The sequence below is a fragment of the Macaca nemestrina genome, chromosome 4 (genome assembly GCF_043159975.1).
Source record: "Macaca nemestrina isolate mMacNem1 chromosome 4, mMacNem.hap1, whole genome shotgun sequence".
NCBI lineage: Eukaryota > Metazoa > Chordata > Mammalia > Primates > Cercopithecidae > Macaca > Macaca nemestrina.
Window position 1 is genome coordinate 144,016,607 of NC_092128.1, and position 25,672 is coordinate 144,042,278.

General features: G+C 44.8%; 1 protein-coding gene across 10 annotated transcripts in view; it reads left to right on the plus strand.

The window, feature by feature from the left end:
• The window catches only part of LOC105466337 (calneuron 1), a 670,377-nt gene that overhangs the window by 168,745 nt on the left and 475,960 nt on the right, over positions 1-25,672 (plus strand). For all 10 annotated transcript variants that reach the window (XM_011715318.3, XM_071095314.1, XM_011715320.3 and 7 more), the window contains one exon: positions 1,636-1,760. In XM_011715318.3, the coding sequence (XP_011713620.1) occupies positions 1,636-1,760 (125 nt within the window). The remainder of the gene's footprint in view (positions 1-1,635; positions 1,761-25,672) is intronic.

Below are 25,672 nucleotides of genomic sequence, written 5' to 3' on the forward strand. Positions count from 1 at the left end.
ATTGGCAAATGCATGTGCCCTTTGTAATCAGTATCATGCCATTTGCGATTGTCCTGTGGATGTACATGTTGTTAGCCATGGAAAGAGTTAAGGGCGAAGGGATGGGTTGCAAGCTGACAGTTGGTTCTTGCCTCAGCCATGTGTCTGTTTTACTTTTTGGGGCCCCGAGCATTTGGGAGAGTTGTCCCAGTTGTTATGATGAGCAAAAAGCACCTTTGATCGAAATAGAGAAACCAGGAAGTGTAGCCTACTTTGTAGGAAGATAATTAATTCATTTTTAGACGTTTTGAGTTTGAAATGAGGGTTTGACATCCGGGTGGAAATGTCTGGCGCTTAGCTGGGGCTGCTTAATGGAAATAGCATGTAGGATGCTGGAGTTCTAGAACAACTTCTGTCACTAACTGGCTTTGTGCTCCTGGTTAAACCTTTTAATTTTCAGGGGTTTCACAGGTTGAGTGCTGCCCAGTTTACCTTCCAGAAGCTCTGATACAAAGGTGTTCTCTACCCACTCCTTGTGATTGACTCCCTGTGCTTCCTGCCTGTTGGCCCTAATTCTGCTCAGAGGTTTATCCATACTCTTAATCCCCCTTGCTAGATGGGGAAGCAGAATATGAAGCATTTGGCATCTTGTTCAAAGTCATGGAGAGCATCATTGGACAAGTTGGGCCAGGAGCTGTGCTCTTTCTGCTTTAGAGATGATCATCTTCCCAGCTGCCTTTCCTCTTTCTTGTCTTTGCTTGTTCTTCCATTCTCTTCCATTGTCTTTGCTGTCCTTTTATCTCACATCTCTTTTTTCATAGCCTTGACCCTCCAGTCAGTCTTGCATTAGTGGAAACTTCTAAGCCCCACTGATGACCATCTGGGTGCAGGAGCTTTTTTCTATTGGTCTAAAAGGATGCTTTAAATTTGTGTGAGAGTGCTGGAAGCAGCTTCATTGTGGGACACCTGAAGGCTGCCACGCCCCTTTGCAGCAGGGCAGGTGTGATTAGCATTTCAGAACGTGTGTGATTAGCATTTTAGAATGTGTGTACTCACACACCACTCGTGTAAGCAGCATCTGCATCTTAACCAGGCTTGGCAGCTGCTTCTTGAGATGCAGACCATTGCATGTACTTACTTAGAGCTTGGGCATTTCCTACCTGTTTTGAGTGCTGTGTGAGTGCAACGTCTGTATTATCTGGGAGAAATGAGACACTTGGATCTCTGCTTGATCACAGCCAAGACATGTAGTCCCTGGGCATGCCAACACTTCTGGGATTCTCAGTCCTTTCTTACAAGCATCAAGTGAGAATTTATCAGGCCAAGGAAAGGAGTCAAGGGTGTTGCCATTTGCATAAAGAGATAGTTTCATGGTAATGTGGTGTGCCATGATTAACAAGGACAACGTGGTTCAAATTCATAATTAAATGGGGAAAATGAAGTAAGATGCACAGTGAAGAAATGGGAAGAACCTGAGTTCCTTTGGAAATTGCTCAGGTCTTTGGGACCCTGGAAATATCCTGACTTTCCCACTAGAAATATTGTTATTTTTACAATGACACCAGCCATCTGAAAATCAGATGGTCCTTTAAGAAAGGAAAGGAAGAATGAATGATGATGTCTTTCTTTTCCCCTCCCCTGTTCTCTTTTGGGCAGGGAAAAGATGCCGTTCCACCATGTGACCGCTGGCTTGTTGTACAAGGGGAATTATCTCAACCGATCACTCTCTGCTGGCAGTGACAGCGAACAGCTGGCTAATATCTCCGTGGAGGAACTCGATGGTAAGGAGCCTACCCTGTTTGGGGGGTTGTCCCCCCTCCCAGGGAGGTGTTTGTGGCTATTCTGAAGCTCAATTGAATGCCCTGGACTTTGGCTACTCTTTGGCAGTTGTGGCCAAGTGTAACCATGGCGTGATGGGAAAGAGTTCAGAGACAAAATTTTACCCAAGTGACTTTTGTGTGTGTGTGTGGGACAGATCTGATAGCCTGAACAATCTATGGTGGATATTTCGGTTTTCTTGGATATTGACTAGGGGGATAGCCTTCACCTCTCTTAAAATGTGTTTTCCAGTTTCCGGAGTCTTTATCACCAATGGAATTGTCTTGTTTCTATGTTGTCACCAACAATAGAGTCCATCTGCAGGGGAGGTTTAAGCCCTGTTAATGGCTGTCTCTTGACTTCTGGCCATGGTGCTTTGAATCCTGCCTGAATCGGAATCATCTGGAAGCTCTGTCTAGGTGGCAATGGATAGCAATTATTTTAATTGCCTCTGTTTCTTTGTAACACAGTACAGCCCTAACTGCTCAAGGCAGGAGTTAGGGATGGACATAAACCTGGGAACGTGATGACTAAATTCATCCTAGGACTGTGTCTCAGTGTATCTTGGATAAACCAATCCTCTAATTAAAAAAAATTAAAAATAGGAAAAACAAGTTTTTTTTTTTTTTTCTTCCTGGAATAGAGAATTAGGTTGATTTAGCCTGATGTTTTTACCTAGGTACTGCATCTGCTGAGGTCAAACCAGAATCAGTTTTCCCCAGTGTTTTTGAATACTTTGTTGCTTGTAATAATACCATTTTAAAGCACAAGGTTTAAATTTACTTTCTCAAGTAGAGAAGTAAAAATTACCCCAGATGGCCCACATATTTGCTTTTAAGTGTAATGGTTCAAATCAATGTGCTTTGTATGTGCACATTAGGGAGCCTCATTTCTCCCAGAAGGCAGGTGGAGGACATTTAACTCTGAGACAGTGAAGCCAAACTTGCTTCACAACAGGCAGGAGGTGAGGGAGGTGAAGGGGAGAGGCCATTGAATAGCTTCTCTTTCTGTCATCATTTTGCTTGTGTGCTTATTTAAATGCTTGCTTATTTACATAAATGAGGAGGGAGGCAGCAGAGGATGTGGCCCTGGTAGGCTGGGTCCAAGGAGAGTCTGGGGGATGTTTGAAGAAGTGTAGTGATGGGGGCAGAGTCAAGATTCCTAGGGATAGCAGCTGCTTAGTGTGGTCTGGACAAAGACTGGTGGTCTGAGAGGAGATCAGGGACCCTTACATCTTCTGGTCTTCAGTTGAGCAAAAGGTATGCTGATATAGGACACAGAAGTGGGAAATTGAGCTCTGACCTCCTCCAGAGTGAGCCCATAAAGGCAACCACAGATCAGGCTGAGGTTGCCCTTGGGTGGTATCTTGGTCTGTTCAGGCTGCTTTAACAAGACACCATAGACTAGGTGGCTCATAAAGAACAGAAATTTATTTTTCGCAGTTTGGGAGGCTTGGAAGTCTAAGATCAAGGTGCCAGTAGATTTGATGTCTGGGGAGGGCCACTTTCTGATTCATAGATGTCACCTTCTTGCTATGTCCTCAGATGGTGGAGAGAGTGAATAAGTTCTTTTGGGCCTTGAGTATATAAGGGCACTGTCTTAGTCTGCTTTGTGTTGCTATAACAACATAGTACGTTCTGGGTAATTTATACAGAAAAGAAGTATATTTGGCTGATGGTTCTGAAGACTGGGAAGTCCAAGTGCATAGCACCGGTATCTGGTGAGGGCCTTCATGCTATTTCATCCCGTGACAGAAGGTGGAAAGGCTAGAGAGGGTAAGAACAAGAAAGCCAGAGAGGACTAAACTCACTTTTATAATAATCCATGCTCTGGATAATGAACTTCCCCCTGAGATAATGACATTAATCCATTCATGAGGGCAGATCTTTCATAGTCTAATCACATCTTAACCATCTCACCTCTTAGCACTGTCAATGCCAATTAAATGTCAATGTGAGATTTGGAAGGGACATTCAAACCATAGCAGGCACTAATCCCATTCATGAGGGCTTTTCCCTCCTAATCACCTCCTGAAAGACCTCATTTCTTAATGACATCACGTTGTTGATTAGGTTTCCACATATGCATTTTGGGGGGACCCAAACATTCAGCTCATAGGAGGTGTGTTTGGGAGGTGAAGTGAGGCCCTGGCTTTTCCTACCTATGGGAGTCTTCAATGTGAATGGATATTAGGGCAGGTGGTGCATTAATGTGGGGTGGATGTTTGCTTGTGTTTGTTTGAGTAGATCCCTGAGGCTCAGTCATCAGTTAGCAGGAGGGACTGGGAGTCCCCCATGCATGCAGGACCCACTGAGTGGCCCTGGCTGAGAACTGGGTAACGCTATCTATATGTTTTGGAGAATTCTTTAAGAGGTTAAAAATCACTAACCAAATGGAGTTTGGAAATCTCCATTTGGATTTTGGAATATGGAACATGGCTTCCCATATTCTCCCCACTTCCTGCTTCCCAACTTTGCCATGAATGATTAGGAGATGATTTCTCTGTGACTTCTCAGCGCAATGGCTTTTTTTCACTGTTAAATTCAATCTCTGCTAAGGCAACTGTTCAGGGCCACTGTGGAGGTGCATGGCTTTTCAAGAGGGCTGCTGGCTGGATTTCAATCCTCCTCTCCCTACTTGGGTGCCCTGCTGAAATTGCCCTCCACTTTCTTGGCCAAACAGAAAAGCATATAAACTTGCTATTTTAATCAGGCAAAGGCAGCTTGAGAAGGACTGAAATGTACTTTTTCAGTATGTAGATTAGTAGGAGTAATTCTAAGAACCCTCCAAGCCCAGGCTGGCAGCCTGAGCATTGGCAACCTTGGGGTATTTTATTGAGTGAAGTGGGGGCTTTGTAAAGGCCTGAGATTGGCTGGGTGAAGATGCCGTGTTTGTCCTTCAGGAGGGTAATCCAGGCTCTCAACCTGGGGAAGGGCCATTTATTTTCTGACGGAAGATTCATTCCACTTATTTATTTAGTTTTTGCCAAGGTGAACACTGAGTTATGACTGCTCCTGGTTTATTACAAGTGTCTCGGGGCTCCGGGCAGTACAGTGCAGATGTGTTTGGAGTTTAGAGCAGGCACGCAGGGTCTGGAAACCAACTGGCTTGAATCAATTCAGATGACTATAGATTGGTCTTGGGGAAGTCAGTTTCCAGGGCAGTTTGCTTGCTGTTCTCTCAGGCTGCTTCATGGCATGGTGACCCTAAAGTTCTGCTGGTTGGGGGCACTCATTTACCCTCAGAAGACAGGTGGTGCTGCGCTGGGAGGTTGATGTGTTGGACACTGATGAACATCGCAGCATCCTTTGTGGTCTGGCCACCTTGAGCATAGGCATTAGTTGGGTGCTATCCTTATCTGCTCTCTACCTCTCCACCCTGTAGTCACTGCAGCCTTCTGCTTGTGAATGGCTACACTTTCCCCACCTGTTCGTGTTTATCACCAATGATGGAAAATCCCTTTCCTCCAGTGTAAGGGCCAAAGGCATGCACTTCATGAATGGTTATCCTCTGAAAACAGGCATGAAAAGGACCACTTGCCATGCAGGTCATTTTCAACTGCAGTTCCCTTCTGGAAAGTTTCTATTTCTTCTCTTTAAACAAAGCTCAGGAGGGAAACATGCAAAGCTGAATCAAAATGATCAAAGTTGGGAATCACCCAACCAAACTCACTGAAGGTGGATTGATGGAGAGTCATTCATTCATTCATCCATTTTTATTCATTCGTTAAAAGGATGTTTAGTAGGTGGAGGAGGAAATGCCTTCTAGGTAGTAGAGGAAAATCAAATAAGCATAATATTCATTGCCTCTTTCCAAGGAGCTTACATCTATCCAGGAAGTTTATGCATATGCCAGATTTATTAGCAACATCTTATACTTTTAGAGTGCATTATAAGGAATTCTATTAGATATATGCAGTGTGATTGTTGAATAGTTTTCTTAATGCTATTTATTGAATAATCTCATGATGCTTTTTTTTTTTTTTTTTTTTTTTTTGAGACAACAGAGTCTCACTCTGTCACCCAAGCTGGAGTGCAGTGGCACGATCTTTGCTCACTGCAACCTCCATCTCCCAGGTTCAAGCTATTCTCCTGCCTCAGCCCCCCAAGTAGCTGGGATTACAGGCATGTACCGCCACACCTGACTAATTTTTGTATTTTTAGTAGCGACAGGGTTTCACCAGGTTGGCCAGGCTGGTATTGAACTCCTGACCTCAAGTGATCCACCCACCTTGGCCTCCCAAAGTGCTGGAATTACAGTTGGGAGCCTCTGTGCTTGGCCTTGTAATGCTATCTTAATCTTAAACTAAATTCGCCTCCATCTGAAGTTTACCTGTTTCCTTTAATATATAATTTCCATTGTATATAAATATATCTTAATTTATTTTCCTATTTTATTCTCAATGGACATTTGGGTTGTTTCCAGTTTGTATTAGGAAATAGCTATTAGCCATCTTCCAGTTTGTGAAAATCTCTTCTGTTTCCGGTCATAAATTATTTATATATATATTCATAATAAAAGTCTTTTTCTCCAAGTCTTCCAGATGACAGTACCTTTCTTTTGCATGAAATTTTTTTGTGTATAATTTATATTGCTTTTTTCTATTGCGTTTTGTAACTCAACACTATGACTTTTTTTGTAGGCTCAGTATTTGTCAGTAAACAAGGTGTATAAAGAGTCTAGCTTTGGCCAGGCACAGTGGCTCATGCCTGTAATCCCAGCACTTTGGGAGGCTGAGGCAGGAAGATCACGTGAGGCCAGGAGTTGGAGACCAGCCTGGGCAACATAGGGAGACCCTGTCTCTACAAAAAATTAGCTGGATGTGGTGGTGCATGCCTATAGTCCCTGCCACTTGGGAGGCTGAGGATTGCCTGAGCCCAGGAGTTTGAGGCTACCGTGGGCTATGATTGTACCACTGCACTTGCACTTGAGCCTTGGTGACAAAGAAAGACCCTGTCTCTAGGGGAAAAAAAAAAAAAAAGAATCTTGCCTTCTTCACTTTATCCCAAACCTGAGATAATATTCCCCACCCCCACCCCGCCTTTTTTTTTTTTTTTTTTTTGAAACGGAGTCTCGCTCTGTCGCCCAGGCTGGAGTGCGATGGTGCAATCTTGGTTCACTGCAACCTCCGCCTCCTGGGTTCAAGCGATTCTCCTGCCTCAGCCTCCTGAGTAGCTGGGATTACAGGTGCGTGCCACCACGCCCAGCTAATTTTTGTATTTTTTAGTAGAGACGGGGTTTCACCATGTTAGTCAGGCTGGTCTCGAACTCCTGACCTCGTGATCCACCCACCTTGGCCTCCCAAAGTGCTGGGATTACAGGTGTGAGCCACTGCGCCTGGCCTCCCCTTTTTATCCTTAGTCTGGTGAGAGATTGATATGCATGCCGTCTCCACTTTCCAGAAGACATTCATGTAGCCCATGGCTCTGGGCAGAGGCGGGGGGTCTCAATGGTCTTTCCTGCTGTCTTTGCTCCCTATGCTACAGAATTCGCCATCTCTGTTGTTTGTTCTTCCCCTCTCCTTTTCTCCTTCTCTCCAAACTACTCTTGTACATTCAGTCATCCTAGGAATATTTTGGCTTTCACCTGTGCTGTATAGATAACCCAGGATGCGACATACCAACCCATGGCTGCAGTTAAGTTGTGTTCCCGAAATGAGCTTAAAAAAGGGTGCTGCTGAAGTGGGCTTGGGTTGAGGAATAGACTCCCATGGAAAACAGTTGCTGTGAAGTAGGGAGTGACTGCATGATTTGCTGTCAATGTATTGTGGTGAGTCAGTCTTCCTTCCTTATGTGCCACTGTAGTTCCAAGTGTGGGTGGAAACGGTGTCTCTCCAATTTCATTGGTGGGGCAATTAGCAAAAATTCTCAGCCTCTCACATGTGTGCATGTCTCAAAATTAATATTTCTCTTTCTTTCTCTCTCTCTCTTTCTCTCTCTCTCTCTCCCCCCCACCCTCTCCCTTTCCTCCATTCCTCCTTCCTTCCTTCTTTTTTTCTCTTTTTCTTGAGACAGAGTCTGGCTCTGTCGCCCAGGTTGGAGTGCAGTGGTGTGCTCTTGGCTCACTGCAACCTCCACCTCCTGGGTTCAAGCGATTCTCTGACTCTAGCCTCCCAAGTAGCTGGTACTACAGGCGTGCACCACCACACCCAGCTAATTATTGTATTTTTAGTAGAGATGGAGTTTTGCCATGTTGGCCAGGCTGGTCTCGAACTTCTGACCTCAGGTGGTCCACTTGCCTCGGCCTCCCAAAGTGCTGAAATTACAGGCATGAGCCAACACAGCTGGCCTCAAACTTAATATTTATACTGATACACTCTTCTGCGTATTGTAGGGGGTATTTTCATTTGAGTATGGGAACAGACATACCAGACTGCCATCCTTGGAACCTGGGGTTCCATTTTAGTAGCTGACCAGTGTCACTTCGACTATTCCAGAGTCACTGCTCTCCTGCAGCTCAGTTTTCTCTAGGAGTCCCTATTTGCCTCCTCTAGATGACTTTTTAAAAAAAAATTTTTTTGACAGAATCTCGCTGTGTCACCCAGGGTGGAGTGCAGTGGCATGATCTCAGCTCACGGCAACCTCTGCCTCCTGGGTTCAAGCGATTCTTCTGCCTCAGCCTCCCAAGTAGCTGGGGTTACAGGCGCCTGCCATCATGCCCAGCTAAATTTTGTATTTTTAGTAGAAACGGGGTTTCACCATGTTGGCCAGGCTAGTTTTGAATTCCTGACCTCAGGTTATCTGCCTACTTCAGCCTCCAAAGTGCTGGGATTATAGGCGTGAACCACCATGACTGGTCTAGATGACTTTTAATGTTTATTCAGGACTTTCTTCAGCCTCTGGCACTGTTGTTCACACCTTTGTTTTTGCAGTCCATCACTGCCTTGGTACTCATGTCATTACCTAGATCCCCTCCTTCCTCGTTTCTACGTATTTGTCATCTCCGCATTCATTGTGTACCGCTCATCCCCTGCCTGCTGAAAAATGTTTTTTTTTTTTTAAAAAGGCAGGCACAGTGGCTCATGCTTATAATCCTAGCTACTCACGAGGTCGAGGAGGGAGGATTGCTTGAGCCAAGGAAGTAAGGCTGTAGTGAGCTATGATCGTGCTACTGCACTCCCTCAGAAAAAAGAAAACAAAAATAATTTTTTTAAAAAAGAATGGAAAACAGATATTTGCCATGCATTCCTAAACCTCTATAGATTTGAAATTTTTAAAAAAGATTAAAGAAATATGAGGCACACTCTTGTCTCCTGGGGTTGGTTTTTGTTGCCGTCTGCCTGGGCATCTACATGCTGATGACCTCAAGATCTATTATCTCCAGTCCTGCTTCTCTCTTGGATTTTAGACCTAGTACCTGTAGTCCTGTGCAGGTGTCTCACAAGTCCCTTAAACCCCAAATATCTAAAGCCAAAATGGATTTTCTTTATTCTTGAAAACTGCCCCTTGTCTGGGATTTTTCCCAGGAAATTATATTGCCAGTCAGCCACAGCAGTCATCTGGGAATCATCTTTGTTATCTCTTGGTCCTTACATACAATTGTGAGCCCCACATATCTTGACCTCTCTACGTATTGTATAACTCTTCCTTCCTCTCTGATCACACTGGTATTGCCTCGGGTCAGGTTTCCACTTCCTAGACAACAGCATTCACTAGAACTGATCTTGTTGGGTTTCATCTGTGATCCACCTACATGTCAGTTCAGTTCGATATCATTGGAGGGATGCTACTCAAATGCACACCTAGTTAGGTTGTTCCTTGGCTTAGAACTTCTTGTTTTGTTTGTTTTATAAGACAGTGTCTTGCTCTGTTGCCCAGGCTGGCGTGCAGAGGCACAAACATGGCTCACTGTAGCATCGACCTCCTGATCTCAAGCGATCCTCCTGCCTCAGCCTCCCAAATAGATGGGACTACAGGTGTGGGTCACCACACCTGCTAAATTAAAAAAAAATTTTTTTTTAGAGATGGGGTCTCACTATGTTGCCCAGGCTGGTCTTGAACTCCAGGGCTAATGTAATCCTCCCACCTCATTCTCCCAAAGTGCTGGGATTATAGGCATGAGCCACCACACCCAGCCTTGGCTTATAACTTTTATCTTCTTTTTTTGTATATATATACATATATATATATTTTTAATATCTCTTTAGTTTTAAAAAATTCAAATCCACAGAGGTTTTTGGAAAGTACAGTGAGTATTTGTATATCCTTCACTTATTTATTATTTTTTAGAATTTATTTATTTAGGTTTTTCAGGCAGGGTCTCGCATTGTCACCCTGGTGAGTTCAGTGGTGCCATCAAAGCTCACTGCAGTCTTGATCTCCTGGGCTCAAGTGATCCTCCTGCCTCAGCCTCCCAAGTAGTTGGGATTGTAGGCATGAAGCATTGTGCCTGGCTTACTTTTTAACATTTTTCAGCATTTAGTTTTTTTTTTTTTCTCTCTCTCAACACACACACAGACACACACACACACACACACACACACACACACACGGAAACACACACAATTTTTTTTCAAATCTGGAATTTTTATTTGGTTCTTTTTTACAGTTTCCATTTCTTTGGTGAGATACCCCATCTGTTTAATCATTAAAACAATAGTTTTCTTTAATTCTTTGAATATACTTTCCTATGTTTATAGTAGCTCTTTAAAGTTCTGTGTGCTAAATCCAACATCAAGGCTCTAGGCCATCCTGGGATTGGTTTTTATGGACTTTTTAAAAATACTGTGGTCAGATTTTCTTGTTTCTTTGCATGCCTGTGAATATTTGACTATACACTGAACATTGTGAATCCTATATTAGAGTGACTACATGTTCTGTTATCTTTCTCTGAAGAGTACTAATTTTTGTTGTAGTAGGTAATTCAATTACTGGCTGACCACGTTGAACTTGTGTAGATTTATTTTTTTGCTCTGTTAGGGCAAATCAGTGGAAACTAACCATCTCTTAAGAGGTGGTCTTTCTAGTGTCTTAGCTGGATGCCTGCAGTACTAATGAGGTTTTTCCACTATCTGCTGCTTCAGTTATAGTGTTTGTTTTCTACCTCATAGCAGCTGCTTCCTGGTAAGTCTTATTTAATCTCACCTTGCATCTGGATAACATAGGTTTCAACCAAATGTTCATGGGGAACCCACACACGGGCTTCTGATGTTCATTCTTTGCATAGTGTTCTTCTCTCTGCTGTCCTACCCTGCAGATTCTAGTTCCTGCAGCTACTACATGAATTACGGTTGGGAAATTGTCCCCAGGCAGAGAGCCAGGGTGAGCATAGGGCTCACCATGTGAATTTCCCTTCTCCTTGCAATTGTAATCTTGTGCTGCCTGTTGTTATTTGCCTGAAACAGTTGCCTCATATACTTGGTTCAGTTTTATTGTGCCTGGCTTATGGCACATGGTGGGAGGGTTATTCTTGCGCACGTTTCTTTGTCATACCCAGAAGTCTGTTACAGTTTTGTGCGCGTGTGCGTGTGTGTATGTGTGTGTGAGGCAGGGTCTCCCTCTGTTGCCCAGGCTGGAGTACAGCTCCAGCTTACTTTATCCTCCACCTTCTGGGCTCAAGTGATTCTCCTGCCTCAGCCTCCTGAGTAGCTGGGACTACAGGTGCACATCACCATGCCTGAATAATTCTTGTATTTTTTGTAGAGACAGGGTTTGCCATGTTGCCCATGCTGGTCTTGAACTCCTGGGCTCAAGGGATCTGCCTGCCTTGTCCTCCCAAAGTGTTGGGATTATAGGCATGAGCCACCATGCTCAGCCTGTTACAATTAATTTTATTTTGTTCATCTGAATTAGTTAAAATTGTCAACCATTATAGCACTTTACCTTTTAACATTTTGCTTCTGCTTATCATTCTTAAATAGCTCTCCACAGCCTACAGCCATGTTACCGGTATCTAGACTTGGTGACAAAGTGCATGAAGTCCTGTGTGGCTGAATCCCTTCTTTTTTTGGTCTGCTTCAACTCCCTGCTTACCCTCCACACGGTCCCCTGCTACCTTGGGCTCCCTCCTCCTCCGCTTTTGTTTAAGCTGCTTGGGCCAGACATATTCTTTGTCTGCCTGGGAAATCCCTACCTATTCATTCAACTTTTTAGTTTCAATATTGTCACTGTTGTCATCATCATAATAATCACATTTAAAGCTTATTGAGTGCTTGCTATGTGCTAGGCATTGTTCAAAGTGCTTTATGTGCATTAACTCATTTAACCCTTTCAATCATCCTATTATGCATGTACTATTATTGTAATTTGTATTTATTTATTTTTAAAATTTTAAAGACAGGCTGTCATTCTGTTGCCCAGGCTGGAGTGCAGTGGCATGATCATAGCTCACTGCAGCCTCAAACTTCTGGGCTCAAGCAAGCCTCCCCTCTCAGCCTCCCGAGTAGCTGAGACTACAGGTGCACAACACCACGCCTAGCTAATTTTTAAATTTTTAGCAAAGACAAGGTCTTGCTGTGTTGCCCAGGCTGATCTCAAACTCCTGGCCTCGACCAATCCTCCTTCCTCAGCCTGCGAAAGTGCTGGGATTACAGATGTGAGCCAACACACCCGGCCCAGGTACTGTTATTAACTACATTTTTGCAAATGTGAAAAATCCAGAAGTTAAATAACCTTGTCCAAGGTCACATAACCAGCATCTGTTGAACCTAAGAGCCATTCATTTTTATGTACTGAATCCTGCTCCCTGTGAGATGAGACCCTGTGTGCTTCCCTTGTACCCGTCACATCACCATCACATGCATCTCTGCCACCACTGTGACACATGGGTGAGCACTTGGCTGATTAATCAAATTTCAGTGGGTGGAGAGATATTTTTAAAGTTCTGTGTGAGCCCAGAGTGCTCCTTACTGAGAGGGGAGGTGCCCTGCAGCCCAGGAAAGGCTGGCCATGAGCATGATTTTATGCCAGGAGGGAGGCTGGTTTCTGTGCAGTAAGCTCTGGAGGGCCCTCTCCACCCGCCACCCATCTGGTCCATCCTACGTTTTCTTGTAATGAAGGTCCCCCCATCCCCTACTGTTTTCTCCCCTGCTTTTGCCGGTTGATTTCAGGATCCCAGAGGCAAACTCAACTTGCCTTTTTTGGAGACACTTCTCTCTACAGGCTTTCTAAGAGGGGGTTTGAAGGAGGCAGAAACATTCCTGTTACAAGAAGAGAAGCTCGCAACTCTTATCTGATGGCTCAAAGTTCTCTCCTCCAGAGGAAGCCTAAAACCTACGCAATGCATGAACCACATCATCATCCCAATAAGAGGGGGAGTGTCAGATATAGAGCTCTGCCCTGAGCTGGGAATTAGCTTTACAACTTACATCTTTTATCTACCTGGGTACCTTCCTCCTGGAGGCTTGACCTGCCTTTGAGCCTCGAGAGAAAAATCTTTTGTGGAGAGTTGTGAGGCTTTGTTAGCAGGGGAGAGCAGGGATTTCTCTGAGGGTAGCTGCTTCCAAGGGCCCATTCCTTAAAGGGACACTTGCTAAGTCTTCTAGTAGTTTCCCGCATGTTGTTCTGAAAATGCATTTTGATAGCTGTGACCAAGAAAGAAACCCGAGCACCTACCTTCCCCGCCAGCTTCGTGCTGTTAATTTGTAATTTATATTCTGCCTGTTTCCAAAAGCGATCGAGACATCATAAGATAAAAGAAAAACACAACTGCAAAGGCTGTCAGAATAGAAATAGAAAATAGAAATCCACACACAAGGAGAAAGAAAAAAAAATATGGCAGCCCCTTAAAGAAACACATTTGCTCGGAATGTGCATGACATTAGCTGCAAACTTCCAATTGGTTCAGGCAAAAAGTTAAACACCAGTTACCTGATTCCAATGATGGCCTTAAAGTGTCTATTGGAAGAATGGTTTTCTCAATTATATTTTAAACAGGAACTCTTTGCCGCATATTCAGATTATCTAATATACAGGTATTTTGTATTATTTCAGACACACTGGTGGCTTTCAACCTTATCTCACTATCAAATTTCTGTGGACTTTTTCAATACATATTTCTTCTAGTGATAGTAACCTATCATGGTGGCGATTCTCAATGAGGAAAGAGGTGCTCATACTAGACTTTCTAGATGCAAGGAGATAGGGGTACATTGTAGTTTAGTTTTGTGTGTGTGTGGTTTTTTTTTTTTTTTTTTTTTCCTGAGATAGGATCTTAGTCTGTTGTCCAGGCTGGACTGCACTGGTGCCATCACTGCTCACTGCAGCTTTAACCTCTCAGTTTCAAGTGATCCTCCCACTGCAGCCTCTCAAGTAGCTGGGAGCAGAGGTGCGTGCCACTACACCTGGCTAATTCTGTTTTGTTTTTTATTTTTGGAGATATAGGGTCTCACTGTGTTTCCCAGGCTGGTCTGGAACTCCTAGGCTCAAATGATCCTCCCTCCTTGGCCTCCCAAAACGCTGGGATTACAGGTATGAACCACTGTGCCCAGCCATTGTAGTTTAGAAAGCCTTCCCAACAGGTGATCTAAATACTAGCTTTAGAAAATGTTTCCTGGGTTCTTATTTCTAGGAACCCTGCATGAGATAGCAAGCAGAGGGTGGTATCTTGTTATGCAAAAGAACCTGCTGCATCTTAAAGCATAACCTTGACTTGAGCTAGTTGAGGAACAGTAGTAACCAAGTGTTTATCTCAATCATAAAATCACCTTTATCTTGTTCCTGGGGAATCTTTCACTCTCAACAGAAATGCATCATAATAGATCTAGTAAGGTAATTAAGCCCCATCATGCTTCCCCAGATAACTAAATGAGTTAACCTGTTGAGTAGAGTTGTTCAACATTATCCATCTGGATGCTGAAGGGAGTTTGCCAAAACCCATCTTTCCGACGTTGGCTTCACTGACACTGAGCTGTTTCTCCTTGCAGTAATTGGCCAGCAGCAGGTTCAGCTGTTCCCTGTGACTACTCAAGAATGTGATATTAGCAACATGTCCTAGCAGCAGTGACTCACTGGTCTTCTCTCTTCACAGTGGCATCCAGGGCATCTAAATTTTGCTCCACTCATTGCAGGTGATGAGTTAGGACACACCCATTTAAAATACAAATTTGCTCTATCAACGTGGTCATTAATATTTACTTCTTAAGCAGGAAGAGTGTGGAATTTACATCCAGGTCTGTATTGCCATATTACTGTATAACAAATGACTCAAACACTTCCTGGTTTAGCTTGGGCATGGTGGCTCATGCCTGTAATCCTAGCACTTTGGGAGGTGAGGCAGGAGGATAACTTGAGGCCAGGAGTTCGAGACTAACCCGGGCAACATGACAAAACCCTGTCTCTACAAATACCAAAAAAATTAGCCAGTAGTTACATGGATGGAGCTGAAGGCTGTTATCCTTAGCAAACTAACGCAGGAACAGGAAACCAAATGCTGCATGTTCTCACTTGTAATCCGGAGCTAAATGATGAGAACACATGGTCACATAGAGGGGAACAGCACACACTGGGGCCTGTCAGATGGTGTAGGGCAGGTAGGAGGAGGGAGAGGATCAGGAAAAAATAACTAATGAGTAGTAGGCTTAATACCTGGGTGACAAAATAATCTGTACAGCAAACCCCTATGACACAAGTTTACCTATGGAACAAACCTGCATGTGTACCCCTAAACTTAAAAGCTGTTAATAACAACAACAACAAAAAAATTAGCCAGGTGTGGTGGTGCATGCCTATGGTCCTGGATACTCAGGAGGCTGAGACCGGAGAATTGCTTGAGCCCAAGAGTTCCAGGTTCCAGACTGCAGCGAGCTATGATCGCGCCACTGCACTCCAGCCAGGGCAACAGAGTGAGACCCTGTCTCAAAAAAAAAAAAAAAAAAAAAAAAAAAAAAAAAAAGATTATCCTGCTTATTCTTTTTGAGGAGGAAGTGTTGTAGCAGATTAGGATCTACAGACAGATCTGTAATTTTAAAGCGTTGGAGGTTTTTCCTTTTTTGAAGATATATTTTGTTCAAAGATCTTAACTGGTTTTTATATGCAATTCTGGAATTGGGCAACACTTCATTCTATAAAGTGAGTGTTCTTATGAGCTGAGCAGAGAAGTTTGGTTTTATAGACAGAAAAGGGCGGAGGAAAGCAGAACCAGAAAACAAAAAAAGCAGATTAATTGTTTCAGAGTGACTTTCCTTGTAAAGGTTAGAGCAGAGGGACTTCCTTCTCATGCTGGCTAAAACGGCTTGCTTAGGGATTTGGCTACCAGCTCTCAGTCTCCTGACTTCTCAGAAGGTCATATAAACCACTTAGTTTTGGCTTGGTCGTGTGGAACTTTTAGCACGAGGAACTCCATTTTGGTTTGGTTTGGTTTATTGGGCCGTGTGCAGGAGCTCAGTCCAAACCAATGGCCTCCCATCAATTTCACTTAATATTTATGCAAAGCAGTTCAGCAAGGTAAAAGGGGAGTGAACAGGGAAGGCTGGATGGCCTAGACCCTTGAAGCCTGCAGGACGACATTAATTTGGGGAGAATTTGTTTCATCCTTAAGGCAGTGCCTAAATATATCACGTTCATCCCTGGGAACAAACATAGTGAAATGATAGGCATGTAGTGACTGCTCAAAAATACTTGTTGAATAAATGAACACTAGTTCCTCTGATAAGAGAACTTTGTCAAAAAATGAGCTCATTAGGCTGGGCGTGGTGGCTGGCGCCTGTAATCCCAACACTGTGGGAGGCGGAGGAGGGAGGATTGTTTGAGGCCGGGAGTTCAAGACCAGCCTGGGCAATATAGTGGGCAACATAGCACAGGCTGGGCAACCAGCCTGTACAAAAAGTTAAAAAGTTAGCCAGGTATGGTGGTGGGTACCTATAGTCCCGGTTACTCAGGAAGCTGAGGGAGAAGGATTGTGAGAGCCCAGGAATTTGAGGCTGCAGAGAACCCTGATCATGTCATTGAACTCTAGCCTGGATGAAAGAGTGAGTCCCTGCTTAAAAAAAAAATAAAAAAAATAAATTAAAAGCATGGTTGAAGATGCATGGCATTTGACCTACTTCACCACCCCACAAGTTTTGATTTTCTCACCTGTACCATGTGGATAATAGTATATACTTTATAGGGATAATAAGAGGTAATACATGCAAAGTGAGGAATTACTATTCCTACTATTGTTCCTATCTATTGGGCACGTACTGCATGCCAAATACACACCGTATGGGAACAATAGCAGGAATAGTAAATTGTTGTTATTGTTATGATGATGCTTATTATTTTGATGGAACAAACCCAGGCAAAGGACCACCACCCCAACACTGGGACAAGTAGTAGCTCTTTAGAGGAGAAGCAAAACACTGGACAGGGTCCAGTGCCAATTGTTCTGCCAGGACAGGCCCACTTCACAATGTGAATGCCTCTAACTGGAGAGGCCTGTCAATAAATGGAAGAATCTGGTCAACCCATTGTGATTCTTTGTGTCTTAGCTCTAAGCGCACAAGGATACCTTTCCTACTCCCCCATCTCGACTTCAGCACTTTGTATCCCAATGGCTGTCCTCACTGGTTTGGAGGTGAGAGACTAAATTGCCAGTGAGAGGAGAGGGAAGAGGAACCAATAATAGTTTCCAAACCTTGAATTCTCCTGAGGGATAGAACCAGGATCCTCTTAAAGAAAATGTAGTACATATACTACATATGGAATACTATGCAGCCATAAAAAAGAGTAAAATCATGTCCTTTGCAGCAACATGGATGCTGCTGGAGGCCATTATCCTAAGCGAATTAATGCAGAAACAGAAAACCAATACTCCGTGTTTTCACTTGTAAGTGAGACATAAACATTGGGTACACGTGGACATAATAATGGAAACAATAGATGCCGGGGACTTCAAAACAGAGGAGAGAGGAAAAGGGCGCATTGAAAAACTACCTATTTGAATAGTACTAGGTTAACTATTTGGGTGATGGGTTCCATCAAAGCCCAAACCTCAGCATCATGCAATATATCCATGTAACTAACCTGCACAGGTTACCCCCTGAATCTAAAAAGAAAAAAGAAACAAAAAAGGCCAAGGATCCTCTAAGACCTGGGTTTTGACGTGGGAAACAGTGCAGATGGCTGCAAATCCAGGCCTTCCAAATCCTCCGTGTGAGGCTTCCAAGGATCAGGAGGGAATGTGTCCATAGATCTCCTTTTAAAGTTAATGGATGTGTCCCGCAATACTTATTCCCTGGGTTGGAGCTGCGGTGGTGATGGGAGATGGGGAGGCTGAAATCAAGGCTGGTTGACCAGCACTCACTCCCCTATGGAAGGGGACACTGGAGGCTCTTTGAGTTCAACACACGGAAATATTTCTCTGCCTTCCTCTCTAAAGCAGGAGGTGGTGTTTGAAGAGCGAAGCTTTCTGAAATGGAAGAGCCCAACCATCCATCTTGCTGGTGATGGATGTTAGCATCGCTATATTCAGGAGTGTTCCTTTTCCCTGACTATTCTCACTCCTCTTGCGGTTTCCCTAACCTCATCTGGTTAAAATACAAGGCCATTTTTGTTTCAATGGTGCTTCCAAACTCTACTCATCAACTTCAATATTAAGAGTTTGTGGCTGGGCGCGGTGGCTCACGCCTGTAATCTCAGCACTTTGGGAGGCCGAGACGGGTGGATCACGAGGTCAGGAGATGGAGACCATCCTGGCTAACACGGTGAAACCCCGTCTCTACTAAAAATACAAAAAATTAGCCGGGCGTGGTGGTGGGCGCCTGTAGTCCCAGCTACTCGGGAGGCTGAGGCAGGAGAATGGTGTGAACCCAGGAGGCAGAGCTTGCAGTGAGCCGAGATTGCGCCACTGCACTCCAGCCTGGGCAACAGAGTGAGACTCCTTCTCAAAAAAAAAAAAAAAAAAAAGAAGAAAGAGTTTGTTTGTTACACTGAAGATTTATGGTGATGGTGAAAAAAGTATTGTGTTATTGTTGTTTCCTGTAAAGCTGCTAAAATAGCCTGGGTGCGGTGACTCATGCCTTTATCCCGGCACTTCTGGAGGCCGAGGCAGGAGAATTGCTTGAGCCCAGGAATTTGAGACTTGCTGGGCAACATAGGAAGATCCCATCTCTACAAAAAATTATTGAAAAAATTATCCAAGCGTGATGTGCATACCTGTAGTCCCAGCTATTTGGGATGCTGAGGCAGAAGGATCGCTTGAGCCTAGGATGTTGAGGCTGTAGTGAGCTATGATCGCACTCCAGCCACTGTACTCCAGCCTTGGCAACAGAGTGATACCCTAAGAATAAAAAAAAGCTGCTAAAATAAATGCTTTCAGGACTGCAGGTGATGCTGGCCTCAGCAGTGTGCCACCATTTACATGCTCACATGTACGGCTAGTTTTTTTGTGTTTTTCTTCTTGTTTTTGGTTTTTTGAAACAGAGTCTCGCTCTGTCACCCAGGCTGGAGTGCAGTCGCGTGATCTCGGCTCGCTGCAACATCTGCCTCCCAGGTTCAAGCAATTCTCCTGCCTCAGCCTCCAGAGTAGCTGAGATTACAGGTGCGTGCCACCACGCCCGGTGAATTTTTGTATTTTTAGTAGAGATGGGGTTTCACCATGTTGGCCAAGCTGGTCTCGAACTCCTGACCTCAGGTGATCTACCCACCTCGGCCTCTCAAAGTGCTGGGATTACAGGCGTGAGCCACTGCGCCCAGCCTACTGATCATTTTTAAGCTGGTGCCAGTTGGTGTGGGCTTTGCTGCTGTTACTCTGCTCGCATCCAGTGAAATGAGCCTCGGGGTATGTTGCAGACCTCAACTATCTGGGGGACGATTTAACATCTCTGAGCCTAGAAGCACCGTAGGGATGATAGATCATACAATTTTTGGTCTGGTACCCCTGCGTAATTTGTAGGGGACTTTGGAGAGCTTGGTTTCTCTGCCATCTGGTGCTGTGGTGGGGGGGGAAGTGGGGAACAGGGTGTTATGGAGACACACCTGAGAACTTAAGTGTTCTTTACACCTGTGTGGGGGGCTCCTCAGATAGTAAGTGCAATGGCTTAGCCAGCACCTATTGGGGGTGTAAAACTTCTGAGAGTTTCCGGTGCATGATTGATCGTGGTTTGATGCTACCCCCTTTAAGATCCCTTGAGAGGTGCCACTCTTTCTGGGAAAAGTGCCCTGAGCTGCTGCTGAAGCCTCTTGCCAGATTTTGAAGATCCCCAGTATGCAAGTTAAGAAAAATGTTGTTTCAAATTTTGAATCTTCCATGACTGTGGTTGATCAGCCCAGCAGCCTAAGTCTGAAGTTTTTAACCTGGGGTCTGTGCCCCTGTGGAGCTTAACAATCTTGTGTGTGTTTATGAGTAGTGATGATTTTTTTTTTTTTCTGGAGCGAAGACAGATCTGTAAGTTTTGTCATATGGAGTTCAACAAAAGGAGTTTGTAAAAGGAGTTCAACAAAAAGGGAAACATCAATTGCTAATCCACACTCCATGAACTAGACTTCTTTTATTCTTATCACTACACAGGGCTTTTGCTCTGTTTTGCTTTGTATTTATTTTATTTTTTCCAGAGACAGGGTTTTGCTCTGTCTCCCAGGCTGGAGTGCAGTGGTGCAATCATAGTTCACTGCAGCCTCAAATTCCTGGCCTCTAGAACTATAGGTGTGTGCCATCACACTCGGCTAATTTTTACATTTTTTGTAGAGATGGGATCTCACTATGTTGTCCAGGCTGGCCTCAAACCCAAGGCTTCAAGCTGTCCTTTCACCTTGGCTTCCCAAAGCACTGGACTGTTTTGCTTTTGGTGGGAAGACTGGACAAGGTATATTGATGCTTGCGGATGAGATCCTTTTTGCATTTTAAAAGGTTGCATTGGTTGTGGTTTGCAGAATGGATTTGAGAGAAGTGGGCCTTGAGGCTGGGGCAACAACCAGAAGCCCTGTTGCATAGTTAGGGGAGAAAGGAAAGGGCTTAGACTGAGGAAGGAGCAATGAGTTGGGGAGAAGTTGGCATGGGAATTTAACAATACAGACCCTTGCTGTGTTTATGTTATTCCATTCGATGTTTGCAATAACTGGGAGACATTGGTGTCTCCATTATACAGATGAGGGAAATTAATGTGAAAGGGATTAAGTCAGTTGCCCGAGTCACACATACTGAGTCACACAACTCATGGGAGTGAGATTTCCGCTCAGCTTAATCGGACTCCAAAGCCCATGCTCCTAATTAACTACCATGTTAAATTATCTCTACTGTAATGCATCTTGATGAGATATGGATGTGGGGGTGAGGTGTGTGGCCACTTAACTAGGTAATGAGGTGCAGGTGGTGACAGCCACTGAGACCAGGGACAGGGAGTCTGGAGAGGGTGGGATGGTGATGAGAACTGAAGGTCATCTTACTGGAGATGTCCGGTGGGTTCTTGCATGTTGATTTCTCGGACTCAAAGTCTTTATCCCAGATATACAGATACTGGGGTCTTCATTATACTGAAGTGATGATAATGGGAAGACAGCCAAAGACCCATCCCCAAGACCCAGCAGTCTTAATCATGCTTGATCACAAGCTGGTCAGTGGTGGCTGGAGAACTGGGAGTCACTGCTTCTCCAGCTAAACTTCTTCATATCTATTTTTGATGTATATATATTTTAAATTGAAATGGAGTTTCGCTCTGTTGCCCAGTCTGGAGTGCAGTGATGTGATCTCAGCTCACTGCAACTTCCGTCTCTCAGGTTCAAGCAATTCTCCTGCCTCAGCCTCCCTAGTAACTGGAATTATTCATAGGTGTGTGCCACTGTGCCTGGCTAATTTTTTTTTTTTTTAAATTTTTAGTAGAGACAGGGTTTCGCCATATTGCCCAAGCTGGTCTCGAACTCCTGACCTTGGGTGATCTGCGTGTCTCAGCCTCCCAAAGTGCTGGGATTATAGGCGCCCACCACCACACCCAGCTAATTTTTGTATTTTTAGTAGAGACAGGGTTTCACCATGTTGGCCAGGCTGGTCTTGAACTCCTCACTTCGGGTGATCTGCCAACCTCAGCCTCTCAAAGTGCTGCGATTATAGGCATGAGCCACCGCACCTGGCTGGCTTCTTCATATCTTTTGGCTGTGTTTAACATGCCATGCTTAGTCCCCTAGTTTTCCATAGTATTCTCAAAGCCAAAATCCCCTATCAGAAAGATGAACACGTTGAGTTCAAAAAGTCACCTATTTGTGCTCAATTATTCTGGTTTATTGATTGACAGTGGCCTTGGGTTATTGATTGATGGAGTTCTCCTCTTTCAAACTACTTGTTTGAATAAGAAACTGGTCTAAACCCAGTAGCTGTCTCCGATTTTAAAGGAAGCTCACTCTGGCTCCTGGCCACACAAATCTCTTTTTCAGGGTATCATAGAAATATGCTGCAGTTTCCTCTGCTAAATGGAATCATAAAGAGACTGCAGGAAATCAAAGATTGCCTGCATATAATTTGGGCTGCCCCGTGGATAAGGAGCTTGCCTTCTTGCCGGTGAAGGAGCAAATTCCAGGGATTGTGAAATCAGACTGAATTTGGGTCAAATACTGGATGTATTGTTTATGATCTCTGTGTTCTTGGGCAAGTTTTTTAAAAAAAAATTTCATTTCATTAGTTTTTCAGGTACAGGTGGGTTTTGGTTACATGGATACTTTTTTTTTTTTTTTTTTTTTGAGACGGAGTCTGGCTCTGTCACCCAGGCTGGAGTGCAGTGGCGCAATCTCGGCTCACTGCAAGCTCCGCCTCCCGGGTTTATGCCATTCTCCTGCCTCAGCCTCCCGAGTAGCTGGGACTACAGGCGCCCGCCACCTCGCCCGGCTAGTTTTTTTGTACTTCTTTTTAGTAGAGACGGGGTTTCACCGTGTTAGCCAGGATGGTCTCGATCTCCTGACCTCGTGATCCGCCCGTCTCGGCCTCCCAAAGTGCTGGGATTACAGGCTTGAGCCACCGTGCCCGGCCTTTTTTTTTTTTTTTTTTTGAGACAGAGTCTTACTCTGTTGCCCAGGCTGGAGTGCAGTGGCACGATCCCAGCTCACTGTAACCTCCGCCTCCCAGGTTCACACCATTCTCCTGCCTCAGCCTCCCGAGTAGCTGGGACCACAGGCACCCACCACCTCGCCCGGCTAATTTTTAAAACTTTTTGTAGAGATGAGGTCTAACTCTATTGCTCAGGCTTGTCTCAGACTCCTGACCTCAAGCGACCCTCCCACATAGGTCTCCTAAAGAGCTGGGATTATAGGTGTGAGCCACTGTGTCATGCCAGGCAAGAATTCTTCGAGATGGAATTTCTTGAATGATAAGAGCAACAAAGCCCGTCATCTAACAGGACACTAATAATGTCCCCACAAGTTGTGAAATCTTAAAAAGTGCCCATCACTTCAGTATATCTCTCCTTAAAGAATATTTATTTAGGCCAGGCGCGGTGGCTCATGCTTGTAATCCCAGCACCTTGGGAGGCCGAGGCGGGTGGATCATGAGGTCAGGAGTTTGAGACCAGCCTGACCAACATGGTGAAACCCCGTCTCTACTAAAAATACAAAAATTGGCCAGGCATGGTGGCGTGCATCTGTAATCGCAGCTACTCAGGAGGTGAGGCAGGAGAATGGCTTGAACCCGGGAGATGGAGGTTGCAGTGAGCCGAGATCGCACGACTGCACTCCAGCCTGGGTGACAGAGTGAGACTTTGTCTCAAAAAAAAAAAAAAATTATTTAAGTGTACTAGACTGGGCATGGCAGCTCGCACCTGTAATCCCAGCACTTTGGGAGGCTGAGGCTGAGGCTGGCGGGTCACTTGAGGTCAGGAGTTCGAGACCAGCCTGGCCTACATGGCAAAACCCTGTTTCTACTAAAAATATAAAAATATTAGCCAAGTGTGGTAGGGGCACCTGTAGTCCCAGCTACTTGGGAAGCTGAAGTATGAGAATTGCTTGAACCCAGGAAGCAGAGGTTGCAGTGAGCTGAGATCATGCCACTGCACCCAAGCCTGGGTGACAGGCTCAGAAAAAAAGGAAAAAAAGTCTGGGTGTGGTAGATTACCCCTATAATCCCAGCACTTTGGGAGGCTGAGGCGAATCATGAGATCAGGAGTTCGAGACCAGCCTTGCTAACATGGTGAAACCCTGTCTCTACTAAAAATATAAACAAACAAACAGAATTAGCAGGGTGTGGTGGTGGGCACCCATAACTCCAGCTACTGGGGAAGTTGAAGCATGAGAATCGCTTGGACCCAGGAGGCAGAGGTTGTAGTGAGCTGAGATCGTGCCACTGCACTCCAGCCTGGGTGACAGAGAGAGATTCCTTCTCAAAAAAAGAAAAGTAAAGAAAGGCCAGGCATGGTGGCTTATGCCTGTAATTCCAGCACTTTGGGAGGCCAAAGCGGGTGGATCACGAGGTCAAGGGTTCAAGACCAGCCTGGCCAACATGGTGAAACCCCATCTCTACTAAAAATACAATAAATAAACAAACAAACAAACAAACAAACAAACAAATAATTGGCCAGGCATGGTGATGCAAGCCCTTAATCCCAGCTACTTGGGAGGCTGAGGCAGGCGAATTGCTTGAATCTGGGAGGCAGAGGTTGCAGTGAGCCACGGTGGCACCACTGCACTCCAATCTGGGCGACAGGGCAAGAAAGACTTTGTGTCAGGAAAAAAAAAAGAATATTTATTTAAGTGAGCTAAGACGTCAAGGTATGTGCTAATGGCTTCAGGTTCACTTGTGCTGCGTGTTACGACTGAGAGCTCATAAACAGATTCTGTCCCCTCAGCAAAAAAACAAAACAAACAAACAAAACAGAGCGAGGAAGTACCCTCTGAGCCTCTGATCACTGTTTTTGATTATAATGTGTTTTTTTCCCTAAAGCATTGCCCTCTCACAGTAAAACACATTTGTCTTCGTAGAGACAGTGGCTCTGTGTGTGTGCTCGAGATAGCTACAAGTCACTTGGGAGGCTGATGAGTGGGGACAGCCGACGATGGATCCAGGCAGGGGACTCATGCATCACGTTGTTCCTTCATGGCCTTAACAAATTACCAGGCAGAGACAAATCAAGTACACTCAAACAATCATGTTCTCTGCATTCTCCCCAAATTTGATGCAGTCCTGAGCAAATTCTGTGCAACAAAACCAGGGCATCTGTAGAGAAGGCAGCTATAAAATTGTTCATTGCCAGCCTAAGGAAATCCAATGGGACAGACTTCATCACAAGATTCTATAGGGCACTGCACAAGAAAGACAGCACAGCACTGAGAAAGGTTCTTGTGTATTCTGTACAGTAGTTGGTCTAGTTTGCTGACGGGTAGTGCTACCCAATGGTCAGAGCCACCAAGAAGAGCAGAAATGGAGCCTCAGTTTGCCTCCCAGTAAAATGGGGATATGAGGCTGGGCACAGTTGCTCATGCCTGTAATCTCAGCACTTTGGGAGGCTGAGGCGGGCAGATCACTTGAGGCCAGGAGTTCGAGGCCAGCCTAGCCAACATGGTGAAACCCCATCTCTATTAAAAATATAAAAATTAGCCAGGCGTGGTGGCGAACCGCTGTACTCCCAGCTACTCTGGAGGCATAGGCAGGAGAATCACTTGAACCTGGGAGGCGGAGGTTGCAGTGAACTGAGATCGCGCTACTGCACTCCAGCCTGGGCAACAGAGTGAGACTTTGTCTAAAAAAAAAAGAGGGGATATGGTTTGGCTTTGTATCTCCACCCAGATCTCATCTTGAATTGTAATCCCCGCATGTCCAGGGAGAGACCTGGTGGGAGATGACTGGATCATGGGGGTGGTTCCGCCATGCTGTTCTTATGATAGTGAGTTCTCATGAGATCTGATGGTTTTGTAAATGACAGTTTCTCCTGCACATGCTCTGCTTCTCCTGCTTCACCATGGTAAGATGTACTTGTTTCCCTTTCAACTTCAGCCGTGATTGTAAGTTTCCTGAGGCCTCCTCAGCCATGCAGAACTGTGAGTCA